Source organism: Camelus ferus, chromosome 7 (assembly GCF_009834535.1).
Source record: "Camelus ferus isolate YT-003-E chromosome 7, BCGSAC_Cfer_1.0, whole genome shotgun sequence".
NCBI classification, from domain to species: Eukaryota; Metazoa; Chordata; class Mammalia; order Artiodactyla; family Camelidae; genus Camelus; species Camelus ferus.
In genome coordinates, this window is record NC_045702.1 from 51392979 (window position 1) to 51409758 (window position 16780).

A 16780-nucleotide genomic window follows, 5' to 3' on the forward strand; every position below is an offset into this window, starting at 1 on the left:
CCGCACAGAAAAATCCAGCCGTATGAGTTAACAAGAATTCATGGTCTCTAGTGTATTACAGTACGTCAGGTAATAAATTTGAGCTGCAACTGTATTTATTGCTTTAATAATTAAATGTGTGGGTTTTTTTTTTTAATTTTAACTTATAATTGATATCCCTGAGGCATGCAACACTTTGAAAACCAAGGAACTACCCCCAGACCCTCATCTCACACTCTGATAAGGCTCTCAGATGTCACATCACTTGCCTGAGGTCATGCATTCCATTCTAACCCTAGTGATACAGCAGAAAAGCCGGGACCTTACAAACACGGAACAGTCAGGGTCAGAAGCTCAGCCACTGTCTCCATTCAGTGTACTTTTCTAAAGAGCCAGCCACAGTTGTAGGGTAATTATTTATGTGATTCTTGAAGGCCACTTTTTCATTATCTGCCTCATAGATTTTATGGCTTAGAGTTAGATAGAGTGAAGCATAAATATTAATTTTGCATCTAGTGCAGCTCTTGGACAAACTGAATTAGCACATGTTACCCCCAAAATGCCAAATAGTTCTCTATGGAGTTCTATTAAGGAAAAAAAATTTGTCTTTAGTGAGAAGATTTCACAGAAATCCTGCCTCTTAGGGACATATAAACAGTAGGAAATTTATGGCTCCATGGTTTCTGGTGCTCCAGAAGCCAGTCGTCAAATTGTTTCCCACAGAGGCTCAATCCCAACGTAAACGCCAGCTTCACACTCCTCAACACCAGTGTTTGACATCCCTTTCTCAGGCCAGCAGTTTCCTCTGTACCATCAGCTTGGGGTTCTCCTTCCTGTTTATAATAAACCCATCCTATTGCCTCGTATACTGAGAAAAACATATGCCACGTTCTTTCTTTTTCTTAGAAATGATCACAAATCCAGGAAGCCGTGGAGGTTAATACAAAAAGCATTAAAGTCCTTTGTGTGAAAATGCAAAAAAGACGACGACAGTACAACATTATACAACTGCTCGCCCCACAGCGGTGTACGAAATATCCTCCATGGTGCTAAGTTAATACTCCTTATTATTACTCACCTGTGCTCAGTGGCTTTCTTGAGATTTACTTAGAAGTCCTCAAAATAACAGTATTTCTAACAATGATTTTTTTTAAAAGTACTCATGTAACATAAAAATAAGTTGAACTATGAAAAGAGAAAACATATTTCTACATTTTCATGGATTTAAGCTATCATTGTTTTGCTAATAGATTATTTCCATAGTTAAGAGAATTAAATATAATAAAACAAAAACCACCAAATGATATATATGAAATTAAAAAAATCAAGAAAGAATAATGAAAGCATTGTGCATTTGACGAAAGAATGGTTCATTCCGGGAGTTACCTAAACCTTTTATTTTCAAAGTTGATATATATCAGAATATTTTTTGGCACTCTTCATTCAACACATGCCAAATCATTCCAGCTGGCATTTAACTGCCCAAAAGATACTTGCTGAAGAGACCTATGGCCCCAGTATAAAGATCAGAGTGAGCTAAAAATGAAAAGTATTCTTGGGTATATTGCTGATTATTGGTAGATTTTTTATTTTTAAAAAATTTAGAAATTATTTAATTATTCTAAATCATCATGTTTTTTCCCTAATAGATATAAAGGAAAAGTGCTGTGGAAAGTCCTAATGACAACCACAATCTTGCATTAAAATGATTCACATCAAACCCATTACTAAATCCCTGAGTTGCACCTCTCAGGTTTAACTGTTTCAACAATGCCTTTATTCCATTCATCAATAAAAGTAGGAAAAAAAAAAATCTGAACAGTCCAACTGGGAAAAAAGTCAAACTGAGAGAATAAGAAGTCCTAAAATTCCTTTAAGGCACTGTATAGATAAAAACAGGTTCCATAGATCAGATATACAGACACATTTTACTTGCAAAATACACTTCACAAAGAATATCCTACTCATTTTATTTTTTAGATGTTTTTGCTATTTATATCCTAGCTATTCTGGATGATTTCAAATCACTTTATATTCAAGGGCAAAATATCCTAGTAAGTATATGATCTTCTCTTCCACTATTTCTTTTCATGTCCATTATTAACTTTCCTGCTGCCACTAATTCCAAAGATACTGGTTTATAATTTTTAATCTAGTCTAAAACATGTGATGTCCCATTTTATAAATTACTGGAGAGCAAAAACAATCCAAGTGTGCTTTAAAATAAAATCTCCCACTTCTATGATTTTAAAAAGTTAACATATTGAAGAAAATATGCCTTTGAATGAAATAATTTCTGGTTCTAGCAGGGTTGGCCATAAAATTATAGCCAATATTTATTTTGTGTTTATGTTACAATATTTTATGGAGTTGTTTTCTTGGGAGTTGTTCTCCCTGATAGGTTCTCCATTTTCTGGCTCGCCTACCCAAATTCACCAGTTCTTCCAGGCTCTGTTCAATATCTCACTTTCTCCAGTCCTCCCACTGAGCTCCACCCATTCTGGAATCTACAGGGGTGACTATACTGCTCTGACTGGGGCCTGGAGAAGGCGGTGTGGAGGAGGGGCTGAGCTAAGAAGGATTTGAGTAAAATGTGATCTGCGCAAATGGGTGGAGGAGGGCATTCTAGGAGCAGGAAGCAGGGCGGGTGGGGACAGGAGTAACAACAAACACAAAGCTCTAATTTGAACAGAGCTAAAAGAATGCAAGAGCCAGACAGCCACCTGAACAGGCAAAGGGAAGTTCTCAAAGGGGTCTAAAGCAGGGGCTGACAGGGAAGGGCTTTAAGATGGTTACTTTAGTCCTATTGTTTCAGGGACTGGCCGGTCTCCAGGAGGACAGTGTAAGCCTCTTGAGGACAAAGATCATGTCTTATCCTTTGTGACTCACTGAAAATGAATCACACCAAGATCTATCTTATTAATAAAAAAAAAATGTTAATCCTGAAATATAATTATTGGAATTGTATCTTTTATGGAAGCCTGTCTTTAAAAATAATTCTCTTCCAAAATGTAGGAAGATGGGGCTGCGGGCAAATACTGCTGTCTATACAATCTTACTTTAAAATGATTTATGAACTAGGCCTCTGATTGTGCTTTTCGTATATTTCTAGACTGTAATAACAGGTAGAATTGGCTGTAAAGAAAACAATTAGTTTCTAATATAACATTTTAAAGTTCACAGGGTATCCTCCAAGATCCTCAAAGTCACCCTGTAAGTTTGGTTAGCATCCCTGTTTTATATATGGAGAAAGTGAAAGCAAGAGGGATTGCCTTGGGAAAGGCATCTCATTGCAGAGGCTGGAGCCTTGGTTTTCCCACTCGTACTCTCAGGGCTATAGCTGCGCTTGGCTGTCTCCCAGGGCCCATCCATAATCATTTCCTACCAGGCCAGAAGAGGCTACTTAATGGAACTGCTTTACTCCACAATCAAGAGACCAGGAAGAGATTTTACTCAGAGGCTGATGAATGTAGTTTTCAAGGCTGCTTTGTCCGCTGGGTCTTTCTAACACAGTCCCACAATAGATAACCAAATAACCAGAGATAAATACACCCATTTTCTAGCTTAAACGCATTTATTGGGAAGGCGAATGCTACCTTTTCCCTTCTGATGCAGAAATAGCTTTCTATTTTTAATTACTGGAACAGTTTTATTATACTCAGAGATAAGCAGCACCAGCCTAGTGTTTGAAATTCCACAGTGACAGAGCTAAGATAAATATATGATTTGAAGTTGGATATATGCTAATGTGTCCTTCAACATTACCTGGATTGGCTACACTGTCCTTAGATATCGTGAAGACTTGGCTTTGAAGCCTAATTAAATATTCTTTGAAAACTCTTTCAACAAAGTCTGGGAAGACATGACATAAATGATATTTTAACAATTCCATGGTGGCATCTGGAAACATTAACATTAATAAGTCCAAAACATAATAAAAGAAACTCAAACATCAAGAAATACAAGTTACAAGGTTTCAAGAATCCAGAAAGTCGGTATCAAAATACGCGTTTAGTTAAGCAAACACCAGGGGAGGACCTTGCAGGCACAAGGAGGACCTTGCAGGTCTCCTGCATGGAGATACTTATCCTAACTCTGTGGCTACTGCTCATAACAGTACCAAAGTCCTCCTTTTTTGGAAATGCCTCCTGACTTTGTTTATGAGGCATAGAAGAAAATTAGTATCTCCACTTCATTTGTATCTTGATTTTCTCAGTTAAATTAAATATATTTGTTCAGACTTGTCTGCAAATTACTTTGTCAGTTTTCAAAAAAGATGAAGACTGGCTGCCAGTATGATATTCATTAGCCTATGACACAAGCACTGAGATATGCCACCTACCTTTTAGTTCTGTGAAGAAGTTAAAATGTGATGTGAACAGTTTTTGGAAATGGACTGTTCACAAAACAGTCCTCTGTAGATTTCAGTGTAACTCTTTTGACAATTAAATGGATAATTGCATTAGCTAAACTCCAAGTACAGAGAGAGAGCATTTGTACTCATACTGCTTTCTTATGTTTTTGTTGTTGTTTAAAGCAGAACAACAATTTCTTACGGGCTATAATATTTTCAAACTTTTTAAAAAAAAAGTTTCATTATAGAAAATTTCAAATATACCCAAAAGCAGAGAGAACGGTCTAATGAAGTCAACGTACTCATTGCCGGGCTTTAATCATTAATAACACAGTCAACTTTATCTTATTAATAGTCTTACTCAGGCCCTGATCCCCAATGTCACAAAGTTATACTGAAACAAATCTTAGATGTCATATCATTCCCTCTATAAATATTTCAGTATATATCTCTAAAAGGGATCTTTTAAAAATATAACAATACTATTTTCAGAACTAAAAATAAAATTCCTTAATCTCATCAAATATCTGCTCAGTAAAGAAATGTACCTAAGAAAGTCAAATGTCAAGGAAAAACATTACCCTCAAAGATACTACACTCAAAAATTAGCTGTTCCCCTGCAATAAAAAGTAAAGAGCATTCTCTTCAAGCAGCGAGCTGAAGGTCGGGGGCTTTAATGGGGGAATCAAGGAATGGTTTGCAAAACATGTGCATGTGAACAGTTTTTTTTTTGGTTGATAGTATTCATCAGAATGTCAGGCAGCTTGAGACTGAAAACATTTAAAGACCTTCTGCCCTTGGTTATGGTTGTGTGTGCTTAGTGCCACATCACCTCCCATTGCCAGGAAGGATTAGTCAAGAAGGGAAACAAATCCACCTAAAATAACTTAGAGATCAAACTGAACTCAACTCAGCATGTACTGCGCCTGCATTAGATGTGAGACACTGAGTTACAACCTTGAGAAGCAAAGGTAAATTAGTCCTTATTAATTTACAATCTAGAAAGAGAGGGGATCAAGTCGATTAATCACAACTAAACTAGAATGTCATGTAAAGGGCAACTGCTTTAGGATATTTTCATGGGGATCTGGATGAAGAAGCAAAGCTGTAAATTGAGGGATGTAGTGGGTGGGGACCAGAGCACATAAGAAGATAGGAGAAAATGAGAGGATGTTAGCAATTGTACCAGCAACTCCTGAGGAAGGGTTTTTCTTATCATCCTTGCTGAGGGACATGAATAAATGCGTTTACTCTGTATTTTCCTCCCTGGATGGGGTGGGAGGGGGGAATCAGGAAAGCTAGAGAGAAGAGGTAACATGAGTATCTCGACAGTTGGGCAGTTCATCAGATCTGGGAAGGAGAGAAAGATTCAGTAAAGAGGGAAGGGAGGTCATTCCAGGAAGAGAAAAGCAGGAACCAAGGGTTGGAAATTACTGGCATGTTAGGGAACCAGCCGTGTGGTGACCTTAAAGCAGAGTGTGTGGGAGGAGCTGGCTGACTGGAAACACCTGGAAACACTGGGACCAGAAGCTGGAGCCTTCAAGGCCAGACCAGAGTCTCTATTCTGTGGCTGGTGGACAGCCATTGACATGTTTTCAGTGAATCAGTCCCGTCTTTACAAAGTAAGTCTCACCCTTAGGTATCCGGATGATGGGCGCTCAGTGTTTATTGAACTGGTGGTGTCTTGAACAAGCTGGATGGGGTGATGAGAGGGAAGCAGGCTACTTAGGAATGAATCCATTGCCACGGGCCAGGAGAGGTCTAGGGTGTTTGCAGCAGAAAAAGAGATGAGGGGGATACCTATAAGAACTTCAGACGTCATAGAAATCATTATTTTTAAAAAGGTGAAGAAATAAGCAGAGGAGAGACTAACGCATCATATAAATGCTATTGCACAGTGTGGAAGTGTGTTAGTATGCTCCCATTTCTGCTACAAAAAAAAAAGTAGAAATACACTTATAAGCCATAAACACATACAACTTCTTAGGAAGAGTATGAGAAAAATTGACACCACTGGTGGTAAGGCATGAAGAAGAAACTGGGGAAAGAGGTAGGAGTCTTCTGTACCTTTGGTATGCTGAACCACGTGAATGTATTACCTATTAGCTAAGTAATATAAAATATCCCCCTCACTCACCCTCCCACATAGATAGAGAATACTGAAAAGAGAAAAGGTTTTGGAGACAGATCTAGGTTCCATTTCTGGCCCTGACACTTCCTATACGGCTGTGGGCAAATTAACTTCTTTTTGCTTGTCCTCTGATTTTCAGAAATAGAGGTAATATTGGCTAATTCCTGGGTCACTATAACAATGATTAAACTAATCCTATACAAACCATCTGGTAGAATATCTGGCACAGACTAAATACTCAATCAGTAGAAGCTATTTTACTATCAAAAAACTTCTTTGATGTTAATGTATTTTTAGTACCAAAAAAGTTCCCTGATCTACTCTAAGTTCTGCTTACTAGCTAATCTTACTCCTACATTAAATATTAACACTGTACAAAATGATTAATGTAATCCATCTGATGAACACTACCCATTACGTTATCTGTTTCTAGAAGTTTAAACTTAACATATTATTTACCTGCACTTCCATGTAGATGTTAGTTTTTTTTTTTACTTTAAAAGTCATTGGCTCTAGATTTACTGGTCACTCTTCTCAGAGGACTAAATACCAAACAGGAGCCATAAGGCACCAAGAAAATAGATAAACTGCTATCCTCGAGGAACTGACAACCTTGGTGAGACAAACAGGTGTGACCTTCAAGTAACCATGGCCCCAATTTGGCACAAGAGATGGAAATACTGGCAATGAAGTACCCAATTCTGTAACATCCACAGTAAGATGTTAAGTCACACAGTGAGGGAAAGGTTACTCTACAAGCATTTTCATAGGTTTGTGGGTTTCTTCTTCATGATAAGATGTATTCAATCAGTTGTAATTGTGGCAATAACACCATTCTAAGTGTTACAAAAGATGGGTCACTCAAAAGCCTTACTACTTGTTTGAACAGTCACATCATTATGAAAGCATCACCAAACAAAAGTTTCTTTGTTAATACACTGAAACGAGTAATTTCAAACCATTTTCATGTGAGATGTTCAGGCTCAAATCTGCCCCAGCCTGCAAAGATAAAGCCTTAGACAAGAACAGCTGGGATTTGGGGAAATTTGTTTGTTAAAGGCAGGAAATAATAATGATCATCTTTCAGGATTTCAAAAGTGTTGGTGAATGCTTCCAAAGAATGAAGGTGTAAGACCAGAGGAAAATACATTTCACTTCATATAGGGCACTGGGGGGAGAAAGGGGGGGAGGATGATTAACAAAAACATCTACATAATTATTTAAGTATTTCTCTTTGAAGGTCTTGGGAGAAACATCAATAGTAGTCTACTGGTAGTCTATAGAGAAACAACAGTAAAAGGTAAACAGGAACGTCTAAAGAAGCTCTCATTGATGCAGTAAATATGTTACGGATGGGCACCCTGGAGGAATGACTGACTTCATATTAGCAAGCAAGTTTCCTGTTTCTGAGCCACAGAAGGGTGCCCACTAGTATTTACCCTCTAGCTTCCTACGGTGGAAGCTTGAGGCTACATATTACAGTTGAATGAAGGTTGGATTAAGTGGCTAATCTAAGGCTATATATAGACAGCAACATCAATTTAATCTCCGCTCCTCCCCCTCCCCTCCCTATTTCCATAAATCTCAAGATCTGAGTTACAAAGAGACTGGGAACTCCAGCAGAACGAAGAGGCCCTTCCTCGCCACCTCTCCGGGCCCCCCAACCCCGGCCCGCGGTCTCTCTTAAACGAAGTATTAATGCAAGTGTAAATTGATTCCAAACATCCTTAACAGGCACCACAGGGCGATCAGATCCAGTTTTCTCCTACAGCTTCTACAGAGGCCAGAGGAGATGACAAGTAGTGTGTGTGATTTGGCGGGGTTGGGGGGTGGGAAGAGAACTACCTTCTCCCGAGACAACTCTCATCATGCCTTCACCTCGCTCTCAATGGGGAGTTCTCCTCTCCACCTCACGTCCAAAGCCTCAACCCTGGCTTCCCCGGGAGCTGCATCTGGCGGTGCCACGCATGAGCCGATGTGCACCGCCACTTCCCACCGCGTGGCCGGCTCCTGCTCGCTCTCGGTCTCCCGGGGCGGCCAAATGTGGCGAGTGGCGGGTCTCCACTCCGGGGCACTGATAAGCACTATGTGTGAGGGTAACGGGGTGGAGGGGAGTCTTCCCCACCGAGAGGCAGGAAGCCGCCCCAGCAGGCACATGCTTCCTCCCGGGCACGCTCGGGTCGGGGGGAAGCGCCCGGTAGGGCTCTGGCCCGGGTTGTCGAAGGCTTCTCGGCTCCCCTCTTCCCTACCTGAGTTGCTTCTCACCTGTCCGAGGAGGTAGCGGCGACGCGCGAGACGGGACTGCGGCGATTCCGGCAGCAGCGGTGGCAGCGGCGGCAGCGGTGGCGGCAGACAATGGAGGAGTGAAGGACAGACACATTGACATCGACACACGGAGCTCGGCGCAGCTCCGCCTCCCACGCCGCCCCGCCTCTCGGCCCGCCCCCAGCCTGGGCCGCTCCATTCCTGGGGAAATGAAAGGGGGTGTATAGCGAGACCCAGGGACTTCTGCACTCCCTAAGCAGGAACTGCCGAACACGGAACTTCCAGACCCAAAATATAATAATTCAGTGCCCCTAAATATCTGAACCGGAAAGGAGACGGTGGAAAACATGTAAGAGGCATTTAACCACCCCCCACTCAGATTTTCTCCACTTGGTTGTTCCTTCCCAGGCCGCTCCAATGGGAGCGTCTCGCTGCCGTCTTTTGCAGCTCCTCCTCCCAGTCGGGCCAATGATGCGCAGGGGGCGGAGACTACCGCTCGGCCTGCACAGACCGCCTGCTCGGCTCGCCCGAGCTCGCCTGCTGCTCGCCAGCCCGCGGGAGGGAGGCGAGAATTCGAAAGCTTCCGCGGTTGGCTACTCAGTGTCCTGGTCTCAAGTTGCCTAACATTGTGGTTGGCGTTCCTAATACGGACACATCGTTTCTTTTTAATACTTCCAAAGAAACAGAATAGCTTCAAGCTGGCGGGAGCTATGGTTCACATAAAGAAAGGCGAGCTGAGCCAGGAAGAAAAGGAGCTTCTGGAAGTCATCGCAAAAGGTGTGGGTGCTGGGCTGCGGCGGGGGCGCTGCCAGCCTGGCCCGAGAGGGGAAGGGGGGGCGTGGCGGAGCTCGGGCGGCGCCCCAGGCCCGGCTGACCCTTGCTGGCGATTCTGCGAGGTTGGCACTCTGACTGGGAAACAGCGCTTCTCCCTTTGGTCTGGGGTCGTTTGCGGGGGGCGGAGAGGTGGGGAGGGAGGGGCTCTGTTGGGACAGGAGCGGAGGCTGCAGACGTTCGTCTACTAAATCAGCTTTTGGAAGGGTGCACATTTCCAGGCACCACCTCAGATGATACTGAGCGAGCCGGGCTGTGGGCCTCAGGATGTTCATCCTTCAACCATCCGAAGGTGATCTTGAGTACAGTCTGTCTTGACGATAGTGGCCTGAGAGTTTCAAATTCTTAGACGGGTGTCTAAAGGGCCGTTTCGACTTCCGGAAGCCGAAAGATCTGGAGCCCTCCTGGCTGTCCCCGCCCCCGCTTGGGGGGTGGAGAGAGCTCCTAAGGAGAAGGGTTCTTTATAAGGGCACAGAACTAGGTCTGTACTTTGCTGCATTGAGGGTTCTGCGTTCAGGGCCGTCCTGGCTTCCTTTCAGAAGCCCCCGGCTGACCAAGAACTCTCAGAAAAGCCGAGAGCTTGCGGAGGCGTCCACACAGCTAGGCGCACTTCGCAGGGGTTCGATCTTTTGAATCGCGCTCTTCCGCGCTTCCCCTTCCATTTCCCCAACTGAAGTCCCACTTCCGCCGCTCCAGGTCGTAGGGTGGCCCCAGGGACGAGCCAGAAGCCATGTTTCCCCCTCAGTCCCCGAGCGGACGTCCCAGAAGGGTTCCCTACTAAGGTCCCGTTACCTGGCAGGTGACAACAGCGTGACAACGTGGCTTCTGCACCGTCACCACGCGATGGAGATGAGCGTGGGAATTACGGGCATTGTTAATGCAGTTGTTTTAAGCTCAAGCATGAGCTTGCCCTCCAAATGCCGAGAGCAACATAGAGGCTTCCCAGTTTCCAGTGTTCTTTATTTCTGAGTAGTCAGGCTCAGATCCGGACCCCCAGAGAGTAAGGCAAAGTTATCCTTCATACTGACAAGAAAAGTCTATACGTAAAGGAGAGAAAAAGCGAATTTAAACTCAACAGGTGCTGACCTCATCTGACTCAACAGTTTTAAATCAGTCACAGCAGTGTATTTGTCATGATAAAGAGTTCTTTGCCTAGAACTGTGGGACTTGGAGTTGGTGTAAATTGTTTGTTCTGCACGGTTTTCACTGACCTGTTTGGCACTGCAGTCTTTGTTCTGCCTGTCTCTGGTTAATTTCTCCATGCCTTTGGTGGCTCTGGGATTCAACTCAGCAACCATGTGAGTCTCAGCTCTGTGCCAGGTACCGTGCTGGGCAAAAAAGGAGACAAAGGATCAACTTACAATCCACCATGCATGCAAATTCTGTTTTTAAGCTGTCCAGAGCTATCACTTTCTCTCAAAAGTGTAAACAAGTGAGCAGTCTTATAAAGTGTGTCCCTTCTCTGAAAGGGGCAGGTGGAGTGGAGGAGTCTGTGGTTATATTCTTAGGTGTCCACCAGTTTTTATTTTTAAAGATTAAATAAAGGAATCAATAGGAATCTAGCCTGGTTAGTGCTGTGATTTTTCTGGGCCCAAATTGTGTATCAAGTTGCATAGACACTGTGTTTCACCAATTTAATCAGTCCAGCTGATGAGAAAAGACGTGAGATAGACTTAATATGTGATACGTTCTTGTCAGGTGAAGGGCTGTGGGACATCACCATACTCTTAAAGAAAAGTAGTGGGAGATAAGAGAAAATATCAACCATAGCCATCCTTTACTGAATGTTGTTATGAGTCTGGCATAAGTCTTAACACTTTGCATGTATTGATGCATTTAATCTTGATGAGCCAGGAATTATTTTTAAGCTCCAGCATTATGAGCGATAGCATAGGATGGTGGTTAACCTTGCAGGTCTGATTTAGAGTCCTACTTCAGTCATTTGCTGGTGATGTTATGTCACCTTGGGCAAATTACTGTTTCTGAGCTTCAGGTTGTCTACCTGAAAAATGGTACCCACCTCACAACATTGATACGAAAATAAAATGAGCTAGTGTATGTTAAGTGTTTAAGATATTATTTCTGTTGGCTGTTTTTGCAAATATGGCAGTTCCTATAGACATGAAATGGAGGAACTAAGAAGTTAAGTAACTTGCCCAGTGGAACACAGGTATGAGTGGTCCAGCAAAGATACCATATGGCCATTATTACTAGAAATACTGTTGGCCTTGAAAACAAACTAAACAAAACAAAACAAAAATGAAAAAAATGAAACCAGCACCATAGCATCCATACCACATCATACTCACTTTGAGGGGCAATTTAATTTTAGCAAAACATTATCATCTGTCAAGTTAAACTGCAAATGTTATTGATGTTGTAGTTTTGTGTGCATTTAATATGTAAAATAATTTTTGGTTTATACCTGAAGAAAGCTCATAAACAAAATTTATATTTGTACTCATAAGAAGCATTTTTTTAAGGCGGTGGGTAGAGTTCTTAAATTTTTTTCCCCCTTTGGTTCATTTCTCAATTTTGAGAAGGACTGGATTAGTCAGTACTAGTACCTGGAACTAACAATAAATTTTCAGCCAAGTGTGACCTGTCATCTTGGCCAATCTGAAATAAACTCAGCAAAATTTTGAGTGTCTCTTTTCTGCCAGTCACTGCTCTCCAGAAGTTAAGCAGATTATAAGTGGATCTTAACAGTCCAGAGAATACCACATGCTACTGGACACTTTTAGAATAATTTCTTCTTCTAAGTGGATTCACATGCTAGATATTCTACAGATTGTTTATTTGTTAGAATGCCAAGAAGACGTTCCAGATGAAACTGAAAAGCTGTTTCCCACAAATCCATTTAAATCACAGTCAATGACAGCATTCATTTGACAACATTTCGGAAGAGAGATGTAATCACTGAAGCACTTTTAACTGGCTTATATTACTTGTAGATCTACCCTTTCTTTTAAGTCCTGATATCTTTTTCATTAAACACTGAGGAAGCACTATTTTTAAATAAACTAAACCTTCTTTAAGGATATAAACCAGAAGGTCCTTCATTACTTATCTTATTTAATACTTGAAATCACTGAGATCACTGTTGCTGACTTAACAGGAAAGTAATGTACTTACTGTTTTTTTTTTTTTTTCATTACTTGTGTAAAAGGAGCTGTGAAACAGGCTTGGACAGTAAAGTTTATTCTACCAATTTTATTGGAATAAAATTAAAGTCTGATAAGTGATGCATATTTAAAGTGTACACCTTAAAAAAATCAGTTGTGACCTAAGTATACATCCATAAAACCATCACTACAATCCGGATATTAAATAGTTCACCCTCAAAAGGTTCTTCATGTCCATTTGTAATCTGTCACTCCCTCCACCCCTGTCTCCAGGCACCCACTGATAGGTTTCTGTCACCATTGATTAGATTTCTCTGTTCTAGAATTCTATATAAATGAAATTATACAGTAAATATTCCTTTTGTGGGGGGCATGACTTCTTTCACTCAGCATCATGATTTTGAAGTTCATCCATACTGTACCAGTAGTTTGTTTCTTATTTTCTTCTTTTATTTCTTATGTGTGGGTATACTGCTATTTGCTTATCTGGTTACACTGATGGGCATTTAAGTTGTTTGCAATTTTGGACTACTAAAAGGTCCTGTTCTAATATCCTCTGTAGATGATAATGTTCTTTCTAACATCTTTGGCATGTAGAAAGATTCAGGTCTGCTTATAATCGATTACAGCATTGAGTTCAAGGAAAAATTTAACTCCAAAAATGTAGTTACCATTAACTATATGACTGGGCAGGTTTTGCAACTTCTATGGGCTTCATTGTTGTCATTTACAAAGCAACAGGTCTCTTAGATACTCTAATTTTTATGCAGCGATTCATAATCTAATTTAAAGCCATCTTGTTACAAAGTCTAAAAATAGATATGAGAATTTTAGAAACTTTACACTTAAACAGACTCACTATTTCAAAATACATGTTGTAATTAAAAGTCTCCACTTTTAAAATCATTTATAACTATTTATGATTAAATCTGTAGCCATATATTATTTTAAAATTCAGACACTTGGATAATTTTATATAGGGTATCACTTATCCATAAACATTACAGCAACTAATAAGTCAGATAGTTTTTAAAATACTTAGATATAAAGTCCTTAAAACACCCTATGTTAGGAAATCCCACTAAATGACTGAAACCCATAGATACCCAAATTTCATGACTATCTGATGAATTACTGGAAACAGAATGGTCATGTTTGCTTGTTTATCCCATTTTGTTTCTTTTGGCTACATTTCCTTGTCTTCAGTAGAGACCAATGGTCCCAATTATGAATCCATGAATAACAGGATCATCTAATATGCACTGAGGTGGTAATCTGTGCCTGGCACCAGGACAAGCCCTTAGTCCCAAGAAGCCTATAGGATGGATGTTATTATAATCTGCCTCATAGATAAGAAAACTGAGGGTTTTATAGGACTTACTCAATTTTATAGTGGTTCTGAAAGGGGCTATGGTGTGGATAAAAGAAGGGACAGTAACAATGAGAATATCACTCTTAACATCATCTCTTCTTTGCTAAAATGCTGGTCCATTCACATAAGTCATCAGGGCCACCCTAATGAGGCAAGCTGGTTATTTTCTTCTCTGGTTGAGCAACTTGAGAAATTCTCACAAGGGAGACAAATCACTAAATGTTATTTTCATCAATTGTAGTTCTATTAATTTTTGCCTTCAGTGAAGATAAATGTTGGCTCACTTCACATCCCCTTTATAGTACTGCATCCCCTCACTCATCTTAAGAGTTTGTTAAATCAGATTTAACACATTTCTTTCCTAGAGTAAAGCAATTAATCTTTTAAGTTTAATTGCAAAATACTGTTTGAAAGTCTACTATGCACAGTAAGGAATGACAAAAAATAAAAATCCCTCTGTGTGAGCCTGTGTTTCACATTTCCATGCTATTCTAGACCTTCCGTAGTTTCCTACTAATATCACTAAATTAGGAACACCCAATTAGAAATCATTGCAAGCTTTTCCTCTTGGGATATGTTGCTCATCTATTTTCCAGAATCTGTTTTCTTTCTCTAGAAGCCCAAACTATTTCAAAAAAATTTTCTTATCCTGGTCCCTGCATTTCAGAAGACTCACTGGTAGTTTGTAGTATGTGAGTCAATGCCTCACCTGTTTTTTTTTTAACTGCCCCCTGACTGGACAGATTTAACATATATTGTTAGCCATCAGGCTAAGCATTTTGTAGAATTATTGGCTTATTCTCTAATATGAGCCAAATGTTTACGATTGTAATCCCCCTCCTTCCGCTAACATGTTGTAGGCTCTGGCATGATCACAGTCCCTACGGTTTCCTCCCTTTACTGGTCAGGCGGAAAGTAACTTCAGTTATTCCTCAGTAAATAAAGGGATTCCACTGAAGCATCTTCCTCAAGGGAAACTGGGATGCAGGAGTTTGTTCTGCTGTAATTCCTTTCTAAAGATTTTGAGAGTCTTTAATGAGAAGCCCCAGGAATGGATGTGCTTCCATGTAGAACTTGTCTGCATGCTTGAAGGCTTTCCCCTCTCATTCTGTAGCCATTCAGCCAGTGATACCATCTGCCCTCAGATGAAGTACGGAATCAGGCAAATGGACTGTTTTCAAAATAGCTGCTGTCATAATCCAGGGGCTGGCAGATCACTCACTTGACATTTCCCCAGCTGAGCTATTTCTCCTTTAGTCTAGGAGGCATTCTTTTGTCTCTCCCACTCTGTTGGTGATGGGCACTCAGATGCCTAAGAAGCAGGTTGGGTAGAAAGCAGCAAGCTACACTCGATTCATGCATTCCACCCTTAGCTCTGGAAGGTGAGCAGAGTTTAGCACCTTCTTGAACTGTAATTCTGAATTTAAAGAAAAGCAGTAACTCCTAGTTGGGGGATGCATCTATTATTTGATATCCTTTAAAGAGAAGAGGCTTATCTCATCCTTTCTCCCTAAGAACTTGGCAATTTCATTGTCCCCTTCCCTGTGAAACCAGAAATTATTTGGCAAAGTGTGTGGCTGGCTCTATTAATGATGATAATAGCTACATTCTCTCCGGCAACTACTTGCTTCTGTCAGTATGCCTTCCAGAAGGCTGGAAAACCTGATGGTTGTGGCCCAATTACAGAGACTGACCTGCAGGTTTACATCAGATGATTTCAGTATGAGAGCCTGAATACAAACCACAAGGCACTTTTTTTTATAGTTCTAGGCTTTAAAGATGTATTTACCTCAGCATTTCCAAACTGAGAATTCTATTATAAGCATGCCATCAATTCACAGGGCCTAGTGTTGACAAGGTATATAAATACTGACTGTATTTTTGAACTCCAGTTTTTACATTGATTGCAGTTTAAGCTTTAGATGGTGGATTGGACTAGATGCCCTTTACGATTTGCTTCACTATTAAAAGTCTTGTGCTTTGTGGTTATTGTATTACTGCCAAAAGGAAAATGTGGCCAATTTAATATACTCTAAGGTCAGTGGAAGTAAAAGCAAGATGGAACTACTTCAGTCTCTATGAATCTATTCTTCTGGATAACTACTTTGTGGAATAAATAATATGTGATCGCTGCCTTATATCTTAACAATCTAACCCAAATCATCTTAGCTTTACAGATAAAGTTTAAAGTTTAAAGTTTGTTTCCTTGATGTTAGATTTTTTTTTTCTATTCTAGAGATAAATAACCTTACTTTGCATTTTCTTTCTTTCTTTTTTTCTTAAGGTACTGTCCAAGAAGCTGGGACACTATTAGCCAGCAAGAATGTTCATGTCAACTGCCTGGATGAGGTAAAATTTTAAATATTTCATCAAATGTTTTATTTCCTACAAGGATTGATAATATATAAAATCTAATAATAAGAATTGCTTTCTAGCATTTGTGCTCAAGTTATACTAATCTCTAAACCAAATGTCAGCAGACAGGTTACAAAAGACAAATAAACATGTAAAAACACATTTAATTTCATTAGTAGTCAAGTAAGTGACAGTTAAACCAAACTATATCATTTCTTATGAAGTGTGGGAAACATAGGACTTTTTATATGCTAGTGGGTTAGATGTAAATTGGCATCACATTCTGGAGAGAATTTTAGAATATTTGTCATTTTTAAGTGGGCATACCTTTGATACAGCAATTCTACTTCTAGGGAAGGATAACTGAA

General features: G+C 40.5%; 2 protein-coding genes across 3 annotated transcripts in view; one reads left to right on the forward strand and one right to left on the reverse strand.

The window, feature by feature from the left end:
- Window positions 1-8885, reverse strand: part of BZW2 (basic leucine zipper and W2 domains 2) — a 51123-nt gene extending 42238 nt beyond the window's left edge. The window contains exon 1 of one of the 2 annotated variants that reach the window (XM_032483898.1): window positions 8730-8885. Coding sequence is in view for 1 of the 2 variants with exons in the window: in XM_032483897.1 (XP_032339788.1) it covers window positions 8714-8850 (137 nt within the window). In the remaining variant the exon portion in view is untranslated. Of the gene's footprint in view, window positions 1-8713 lie in introns of both variants that reach the window. The other variant, XM_032483897.1, reaches the window with a different exon arrangement.
- Window positions 8886-9225: 340 nt separating this feature from the next.
- The window catches only part of ANKMY2 (ankyrin repeat and MYND domain containing 2), a 33214-nt gene continuing 25659 nt past the window's right edge, over window positions 9226-16780 (forward strand). Inside the window, exons 1-2 of the mRNA XM_006191634.3 lie at window positions 9226-9506; window positions 16342-16406. Coding sequence (XP_006191696.2) covers window positions 9440-9506; window positions 16342-16406 — 132 coding nt within the window. The 5' untranslated portion in view covers window positions 9226-9439. The remainder of the gene's footprint in view (window positions 9507-16341; window positions 16407-16780) is intronic.